This window comes from Hibiscus syriacus, unplaced genomic scaffold (genome assembly GCF_006381635.1).
Source record: "Hibiscus syriacus cultivar Baekdansim isolate YM2019G1 unplaced genomic scaffold, ASM638163v2 tig00117016_pilon, whole genome shotgun sequence".
NCBI lineage: Eukaryota > Viridiplantae > Streptophyta > Magnoliopsida > Malvales > Malvaceae > Hibiscus > Hibiscus syriacus.
Window position 1 is genome coordinate 3,973,020 of NW_024063525.1, and position 10,575 is coordinate 3,983,594.

The following is a 10,575-nucleotide window of genomic DNA, read 5'->3' on the forward strand; positions in this document are numbered from 1 at the left end:
TATTTTGCTGTAGTGTCGGTAACGTTTGCTAATACTAATAGAACATCGATGCTGAGAAAATCGTAGCCTCGAAAGCAGGAGTGGAGACCTAAGAAGGAGGAAACGAAAAATTTTAAATCTACGGAGGAGAAATTTCAATCCGAGGAGGAGAAAGTTGAGAACATCACGTTAGATAAGAGAAAGAAGGTGATAGGTTATGTAGAAGATGCAGACTTGTGGAAGGTTAGAAGATGCTTAATCGGTGAAATGTCCATAATATGTAGCGTAAGTAGTATTGAAGGAAGACGCAACGAGTGGGGGCTGGGGGAAATTAAAGTGCAAAGGCTAGGAGGAAAGTTGTTCCTACTTACCAATATGAGGACGAAGACATATTCATCTTATTGGAGGATCTTCAATAGTCGTATCTTAAAGAAATTTTTGTCGAAGTCAAATTATGATCAGAAGAGATAAAGGTAGTGGAGTGAGCGATCTGGTTGGAGCTATATGTGGTACCCATACATTGTTGGAATGGCACGACATTGTCGAGAATAGCAGGATTATGAGGGAATCTTAAAGCATGTGGTGAACACTTAAGGCACCAGATGGGCTGTGAAAAAAGTCACAATAGTGGTGACGACAAAGCAAAAATCACGTATTGAGGAAGTGGTAAACTTAGTGGTCAGAAATATGAAATATGGAATCAAGGTGGTGGAAAAGGCCTGTGCGATGACTCAAAAGCTCAGAAGAAAGGTGATGAAAGGTCGAATAAGAAATTGGTCGTGGAGGAGAAAATGGAAGAAGATAAATCCGATCAAGAAGTATCTGGAGAGTCATCCGAGAAGACTCCAGCGAAGATGTCGTCGGAGAAAGGTGGAGATCCAGGATCCTCTCCTCGGGGGATGAATCATTCAATGAAAAGTTTGTCGGGAAAGTACAAGGAACATAAGTGTTCAAAACTTGCAGGTAGTGGCGGCAGGATTATGGTTGAAATGGGAACAGTCAAGTTTACAACACTTGATGGAATTAATCACGTGCAAGATTCAAATAAGGAGAGTGGATGAGAGTCATTAAATTAGGCCCCTGGATAATTTGTTGGATTAAATAATTTGTATGGGCTTAAGGAAAATATTATGAATATTAGATTGAAGGAAATTGAAAATCTTAATAAGCTTAGCTTGAGGGCTCGTCAGGACATTAAGGATATGGGCCTTGGATGATCGATGTATTAGCTCTGTCTAATGGGCTGTATCAAGATAATGAAGAGTGGGCCTCGAACTTGACGTTATGTTAAATATGGAAGCTAATTTGGAGAATGCTTTAAACACAAAGAAAGCAGGGTTAACTAAGGATGAAAAGGTGGAGTGAGTATTAGGTCTATTTCCAGAACTAGTTCAGAAGAGAAAAAACAAGAAAACCAAAAGATACGGGTCGCTCTTGGATTTACAGGATCAAGTTCTATCGTTAGCAAATAGAAGAACAAGGGATAGAGCACTCAAAAAACACAAATTAAAGATACAAGACTTGGAACTTTCGAAGTTATCAGGAAGATCATTGTCAGATTCAGACCTTAGACATAGATGGTTGGCATCGAATGGTGAAGCGATGAAAACTCTGGGACTGGGGAAAAGCCTTGGGATTCAGATAATTGGAAGTATGTTTAGGTAGTAAAGGAATTAGCCCTATTAGATATGAAGTGATTCTCGGCTTGGGAGGGCAATTAAGCAGGGAAAGAAAAAGAAGACATTCTTTTTTTAAAAAAAAGTGTAATTATTATGTTGAATATTGAAGAGAAGATGATAACAATATAATGGAGGTGGGTTTGAAAATTGAGAAATGGTGGGGTTTCATTTTGGTTTTTAAGGAGAGGTATATACAAAAAGTGAAGAAGCTTTTTGGGGAGCAAAAGTCAAATAGGGTCTCTTTCATGATATCTTCAAAAGCAAAACCTACATTAAATCCTTTATCCTCCACAAGACTCGTGCATAGGTATAGAGAAAGATAGAAGATGTCATGGAGCTCCCATCAAGCCCGGGGCTTGTTCGATGAAAAAGAGAAGCTTGCTGCTATTTCTCAAATGGGTTTCTTTACTTTTCCACTAAACCTGACTTCATCTTATCCTCCATTTCCATATCTCAAACCCTTTGATATTCATGCACTGCCTCATCTAACTCATTCTCAAGCCCAACTCCTTTCTTTGCACACATCTACTGCAAATTTCAGGTCCAAACATTCTTCCTTGCTTTTCTTCCCTGCATGGAAATGAAATGGTTTTCAGTAGTCCATTAAAAATATTACAATCATTGGTTTTCATGCAGATATCTCTTCTAAGCGTAAATGATATTTTTTTTTTGGGGGGGGGGTTGTTTGACGTGATCGTAGGGAATGGGGAAGCGATTGTTTGGGAAGCAAGAAAATTGGCGTAGAAGATCACCTAGGGGTTTCAGCAATAAAAATGAAGAGGATAAAAGCAAGAAGAAAGGTAAGGGAACCTAGGTTTTGCTTCAAGACCATGAGCAATGTGGACGTCCTTGATGATGGATACAAGTGGAGAAAATACCGCCAGAAAGTGATCAAGAACACCCACCATCCCAGGTTCACACTCAAATATTTTTTTCTTTTTTCTTTTTAACATTTAAATCTCAATTACTAACGGAGGGTGTAGGAGTGCCGACCGGCCGCATCCTAATAATTTTAAATTCTAATTTATTTTAGATATTAAATTTCTCTCGAGGTATAATCATGCACACATTCCATCAAGTTTTTGCTATGGCTTTGGTAATACCTCATAGACATGCCATGTTTCCCTGTCATGTTAGTATACTTTGGTTATCATGACTACTAGGCTTTACGGTACTCGTATTGCATGAGATGTGAAATTGATGGAGATTTTAATCATGAAATCACAGATAGATAAATTTTAAAGCCTAAAAGAACTACACGAAATCACAATAAAAAGGGGAAAATTATAGAATAATTGATAAATTATAAGGCCTGGAAGATCTTTAACAATTCTAAAAGTTAGAGATATACGTAGCGAATTGGCAATGCCATAATGAAACTATATTGAAATATTATATTGAATTAAATAGATGTTCACTGTTCCATGCATAAATCATTTGAAAATTAAGTAGCTACCATCATAACGGTAACAAAAGTTAAACATAATATGTAGGAAAATCTTATAATCAATTAAGAAGATCTATATTCTATATTGCAATAGTGAAAGTTAACAGTGAGTCTACTGCTTCATCATTGAACAATGACCACTCGATCATAGATCAAATGCCTCTCTTTTTTCTTTTCTTTTCTTTTTTCTATTGGGGAGTACTGAAAACGCCCATAGTTTTGAGCTTCATGTTACTCTTTTCAAGGCACACAATGTCAGGTTTAGTGCATCCCGATTCGATTGAATGGATGATAATTTCTTATTGTAATATGCAGAATAAGAATTTCAATTAATCATATATTATAGAATACTTTATCTTTTAATTCTTTAAAAGATTTATCTAAAATATTGGTGAAACAACTAGAAAAACGTTTCAAATATTATACATTAGTTACTTACACATTTTTTTGTCCATAACCTTAGATCAATCATGGAATATTATCTAATACGTAATCGATTGGACATTATTTGAAAACATTTCTTTCGCTGAAAAACGGAATGTTCTAAATATTCTTGAAAAATTCTTATTCCCATTGGATCGTTTATATATATATATTACGATTCATATACACATATCTTTGGATCTGAGAAATTAAAATAATATCAAATCATTTCTTTCGACTACTCTTTTAAATTCTATAAATGTCAGTTATTTCATAGGTGTTATACTATACAGATTTTGAATCACTCTCTTAATTGACTGCCTCGATTATGTTGCTGTTAGCAAATACTATTATTTCTGGTTTTCAATCTTTAGAATTATATTTTATTAGAATGAGGTGATTATATGGTAATATTTGTTTAAATTTTTTTTAATTATTTGACAATAAATGTTCAAAGACTCTTGTGGGTGGCGTGCTTGAACCTCGGACTTCTAAGAATAATAACTAACCCTTTAACCACTGAAATTACTTGATCGGTATGAATCTTCCAAATTATTCCCACAAGAGGTTGGACCCATTTTTTTTTTCTGATCTTTCGATAAAAAGTTTACATGTTTTCATAAAAATAGGAGGTAGAACCCATGCATATAGATTTTTTTTCATCCTTGAGTTAGATATTCATTCAAGAACTAATCCGAACGAATCAATAGAAAAAGACATTCTTTGTGATATATCAGGTTATTGATAGAGTGAATAGATTTCCATATAGTGCGCAGTGATCATATCATGCTAAGGACCTGCCTAGCTAACTAATAGTATGCATAGATTTATATGCACTGTAAAGTAAAGGCAGTAGGAGTTTTGTTCTTGAGTGGTTTATATATATATATATATATATATATATTGTGGACGTTAGCTAGGGATTTCACGTTTTGATTTGTCACTATGTAGAAAATCACCTAGCTAGATTTGGCTTTCAAAGTAGAAAATGCAAGGCAATGATTTTAACTCTGAATACAGATTACATCATTATGCACCTACACATATGTATAATTTTAGGGTTGAGTATCATTTATTTTTTTATAAAAAAATTATGGGCTTTGAAGTGACCATTTAGGTAGTAAATTTGCTAGTTATTCAAACGAATTAATGAAACAAAGTGTGGGTTGAATAATGAATAGTATGATATTTATGAGAGAGTGATTTTTTCCAAACGAAATAATTAGGATGGAGAAAGTAGGGCCCCTAAGTCCTGACCTCTGTGAAAGAGGAAACCTACTTTTTCAAATTGGTAATAACCTTAACCAACTATTGTCATACTTCAATTAACTTCATCATTATTTAGTTCACATTCAAGCCTTCATATTCTTACAACAAGAATTCTTAGTTTTATATTTTATATTCTCCATTTCAAGCTCTTTCTATGATGAAAAATTGAATTGAACTGAACGCAGGAGCTACTATCGATGTATGCAAGATAATTGTCGAGTAAAGAAACGAGTGGAGAGATTAGCAGAGGATCCGAGAATGGTGATTACAAGCTACGAAGGGAGGTACTCTCATTCGCCTCCTCATCATTTCCATGACTCTAACAACTCAAACGATTCCAACTCTTACCTTAACATTTTCTTCTAGTATCTTTTTTTTTTAGCCAAGTAAAAAGCTGTTTATATTGTCAAGATAAATATCAAACTCGAATTAATATAAGATGAGATAATATAAACATTTTTATCGTTTAATCAATTAATAAATTTCTTTTAATATCTTTCATTCATATAATTCTATTTATTATTCATAAAACCCATTTAAATTTATTTCGAAAATGTTTTAGAAGGGGTAATGGTTGTAGGTGGATGCAGTCCTCTCTCTCTTTGTTTTTTTTTATATTGATATTGCTAGATGATCACGGAAATATATAAACTATTTATTTCATTAAATGTTTAATTAAATTTTATGGTTAAATTGTCTATTTAAAAATACAGTTTGTAGATTTTATTTTCAAATGAAAGAGAATATTTAAACAAATGTTACTTTATAATTATCTTATATTAACAAAAAAATACTTTATAATTAAAATGCTGTTTAGAGCTTGTCATGATTCATGAATGTCTATCGTAACATTTTCTGATTAGGAAGTTCAAGTTTGTGATGAAAACAAAATGCAAACTTGTTTGTCTTATGCATTAATAATCAATAACTATCTAGTTGGAGGAAAATCCAAGATTGGACCGACCTTTAAACCGGCCATGTGGTCACATAGATCTTTTTCTTTTAGATAAGAAAGAAGGATTAAGGGTTGTTTAAGATTAAACCGAAATTTAATGTTAATTAAGATTGAAGTGATGTTATTTATCAGTACATTATAAATTTAATTCAAAATTAATAGATAAATTTAACAATTCGCATTATTTTTCTTTGGTAAATTTAACAATTCGCATTATCATACATATTATTATGATTTTAAGAATATATAATGTGGATCTTTTAAAAAATAATATATGGTGTGGATCATGTTATTGATACAGCAGCAAAAGTATCGTGTTGTTTTCCATTATACTCCCTCTCACTTGAATTGTTTTTTTTATTGATTTTTAATTATTTTTTTCAACTTTCCTTCTTATTATTTAAAATTTAATTTCGATAAAAATATAAAAAAATATTTTAAATATTTTAATAATATAGTTTTGAAATATATATTTAATAAAATTTAATTTTTTAAAATATTTAAAATAATCATGGTCAAAATTTAATAATTTTGTCTTTTAAAAAAATTCAATAAAAGACAATATTTCGTGGGACGAATGTAGTAATAATTTAAAAAACTCAAACACTGAACAGAGCACTATCTTACCACATAAATTTAAAAATAATAATTATTTTCTTACTCTAAATTGAAAATAAAAATATTTAATGAAATTAAATCTATTTGACAATTTCAATGATAGAAAAGAATATTATTTTTCTTAAAAATTTTGAATTCGAGCTATTATGTTTGTGAAGTGTGTTTCCATTACTAACAATTAATTTTTTTTAATAAATACCATCTTCTAATCATCTAAAGAATTATAATGAAATTTTGTAACGTTTACTCATCCAAGTTGCTATGGATAAGTTTGATCTACAATTTGGGCTTGTATGATAACTCATAGCCCACTTGGAGAATAGCGTTCGGATTTCGGAAACTTTTAGCCCAACTATTATATCAGTGACGTTAAGCTTTTACAGCCTAAATATGGGTTTATTAGGTAAAACTGCATAATAATATTTAACTGTATCACTAGACTAATTTAGAGGGACAAAATATTAGAAATGAAAAATTATTACAAGAATGTTTTTTATCTTTTAATAATTTAATATATATTTAAAATTAAATAACTCCAACTCCAACTTCACATTAAACTTGTTTGTGAAAAAAATCAATAAAAGTGCACCTAAAAGTAATTTATATATAAACTAAGGGTTGGTTTGATTGGAGAATAATATTTTACAAAAAAATATTTTCTTCATTTTTCCATATTTGATTTCCCTAAAATAAAAAAGTCAATAGATTTAGTTTTACCGTAAAATGACTAACCGTTTGAAGAATGGTCCTTCATTTACCCTTTCCACTCTCCACACCGAAAATTCTCGCGATCCAGTGGCTCCTTCTCACCGGCGAGGCGGACGGTCATCTTCTCACCGGAGATGATACTACCTGTAGTAAAGCTCGGGACTCTCGCTTTAAAAACGCTTGCAAACCCATTGCTAGTCGTCTCAAGAAAGAGGCTAGTTTACATCCCAGAATCCGCCAATTCATCATCAATATTGCCATGTTCTCTCTCTTTTCTATATCTCTTTCCCTTTTTGATTATTATCAATTTATCATGTCTGGGTTCTCCCCCTGTTGATTTCGTGTTCGCATTCTTTCCTCTGGATTGAGCGAGCTAAAATTCTCCCCGTGTTTCGTTTTTTGTTGTCATTGCAGTTTGCAGATTGCTCATAATAGGTTCAACCGAAGCGTTCGTTTTACCAATCGGATATGTTTTTCCTAAAATTTGATTGATTTCTCTTCGATTTTTTAAACGGTAATAAAACACATGTGAGAGTCCTTCACGTATTCTTTTTTAAAAATAATTTTTATGTGGTTTTGAATAGGAATGAATTGTTGGAAGTTTGATTAACTGGAAAAAAATCGATTAATTCTTAATCCGGTATTTGAATTAGATTAATGTCTATTATTTCAGCTCTAATCAAGTTTTATGATGCTTATTTTTCTGTATTGTTCAACTGTTAATGAAATATAGTATGATAAATTTCCCTTTTAACTTTATTTCCTGTGAAAACTGTAGCTCACAGATGAATCAACACTTTTTTTAAGGTTTCCTGTAAAAACCATGATAATATGATATGATTTTTTGTGTTGGAATTGTGCTAACATCAAAGGGTATAATCTTGCACAAATAAATTTAATCATTTCTAATGAATTCGACTGATATTGCACATATCTAAGGAGATTAATAGATTTAGTGGATGTTTTAAGTTTTACAAATCTTGCTAGCCGATGAAAGTTACGTAGTAGTATTTGTTGACTGCTTGATGTGCTGGGTTCTGATTTGTGCAAATTATCTTGATATTTGCAAGTAGGTGGATCACTCTTGTTGGAGTCTTTTGTTTAGTAATAAAATTTGTGATTGCGATACACTTCTTGGTTAACTTCACTGGCCAAATCCAAACCTCATGTGATAATGGGATGTAGGAGCAAGATACATTAGTTGCAGTGTTCCGTTGGATGGTAATCAATTACTCCTCTTTGGATGAGGAGAAAGCTGTCAAGGCTGCTGCTGATCTTCTGGGGGAACTCTTCGTGTTCACGGTACTTTCACTGTTTAATTTTACTATTCTGGCATCTTGTTCAAACTTACCACTAGGGTCTGTAATTACAACTCCTCCCATCTAGAGTTTGGGGTCATTTCTTTCACTGAAAAAACGAGTGCTAAAAAAACAGAGCATCTTTACTATTTTTTTTAAAAAGGCTGTTGTTCTTTATTTTTCACTGATTTAGGTTCTGTTTGCCTAAAGTTCTGATGTAGCAAATGAATGGACAAATTGAAAAGGCTGGTTGGTTTGGTACATGAACCCTATTGATGAATGGTCTGAATATTCAGCTTCATTAGTCTAGTTGCCATGGCTTTATGAAGATCGAAGATGAAAATTTATTCCCAAGTATTTCATGGTGTTGTGTCGAAACTAAAGCATTTATTTGCTTCAAATTGACCTAGGAACACATAAACACATACCGATGACTTTTAGGTTCTATGATCATCCAGCTCTAGTAGGAAACAATACTCTCTTTACTCTTAATGATCCACAAGCCCTACTATGGCCATAAGATCGAGTATAGTCGAAAAGGGCATATGAACGAGAGGATGCTCTCACATTGAATCCTCTTATTGTTAACAGTGAGTTCCCACCACAAGCAAACTTCTAAGAAAATTGCCTTTCACATTAGACAGCTTGGAAAGATGCTAATAGCTTTTAGGGTGAATAGAAACACTGGGACACGGAGAATCACTTCACTGTTTTTGGTTGATGAATTTTACTCTCATACTTAGCTTAAGGGTGAAGCATCTTTTACTGATACACTTTCCCACCTCTAATTCTTGCATGGCTTATTGATCCAAAACTTTCCGTACTTAAACTTTGTCTCTCTATAGGTTGCAGGAGCTGCTGTTATTTTTGAGGTACAAAGAAGCTCCAGATCTGAAGCAAGAAAAGAGGAGCAGCGCAAACAAGAATTGGAGGTAGATGTTACTACGCTAATGGATCCTTCTCTCTCATTCACTCATCTGTTTTATTGTTTGATCGAGTAAATCTCTCCATAATCTTGTTGACTTTCAAGGTGATTAGCTTTTAGTACTGAACACCGATGGGTTCAATCTTGCGATGATGCACTTTGAAGTGATTAATTTTTTATTCGTGGTGCGTTTGTGCAATGATGCTTGTTGTCACCATTGCTTGGTTTATTATAACTCATCGTTTTTCCATTGCCTACTGTTTAGGCAATGAAACAAAAAGATGAAGATCTAGCACGAGAAGTTGAGCTGCTTAAACAAAAAAATTGAAGAGCAGGAATCAAGCGACCAAAGGAATTCTAATAGATAGTTCAAATGTTTTTTCACCATTGATTTAGATATATAGTAATTCATGTTAAAATAGTTCAAATATAAATAAATCGTGTAATTTTAGTGAGAAGGAATTCTAAATATGCTGCTTTTATTGCAAATGCAGTGCAAATGTTCATTATTTAACCTCCAAGTTTTTCTCTATTAAAAAATATACTCTGTTGTGAGTTTGAGCACACTATAATATCTTATGATTTAGGGATTTAATTTGATGCATATATCACTTTATATTACGATTGGTTATTATTGTTGTTTTAATGTGATAAACCCTTTAATTATATATTTTGACACTATTATTATTACTACAATGTTATGTACTATTGTTGTTTTAATGTGGTGTACTATTAATTAAACCTACATAATATGTATAAACTTTTATAATATATTTTTAATCAATTATTAATATTAATTCAAATAAACCTACATAATATTAATTATACATAAAATTCATTTCTAAAAATACGAATGAATAAACATCACGAAGATTTTAAACCTAAAATAATGTATTTATAACACAATCAGCATAAATTATTAATATTATCTAAAAGTTTAGTTTGATGTACTAATAAAAATACATATTTTTTATAAAATATAATTATATAAAAAATAAAATGAACCTTTAAAACTAAGGTAAATAATAAAAACATATTGAACATGTAGGCTTTTTTATTAAAAATAGATTCTGAAAACTGTTTTCAGAAAAATTAACCAAACAGTGTAAAATATTTTACAATGTACTATTTAAACACCGGAAAATATTTTCCAAAAATGTAATTTATTTTTTAGATTACATTTTCCGGAAACTGTTTTCAATGAAACAAACGTACCCTAAAGCGAAAAAAGACATTAGTAAGTGCACTCACTCTGTAACGAGTACCCTTTTGAT

The 10,575-nt window shown here is 31.9% G+C and overlaps 1 protein-coding gene across 1 annotated transcript; it reads left to right on the forward strand.

Moving 5' to 3' along the window:
* The first annotated feature begins 8,067 nt into the window (after positions 1–8,067).
* Positions 8,068–9,701, forward strand: LOC120195492 (OPA3-like protein). The gene is made up of 3 exons (XM_039197499.1): positions 8,068–8,380; positions 9,222–9,308; positions 9,567–9,701. Exons 1-3 carry the CDS (start codon positions 8,297–8,299, stop codon positions 9,627–9,629), a joined length of 234 nt encoding a protein of 77 aa, XP_039053430.1. The 5' UTR covers positions 8,068–8,296; the 3' UTR covers positions 9,630–9,701.
* The last annotated feature ends 874 nt before the right edge of the window (positions 9,702–10,575 follow it).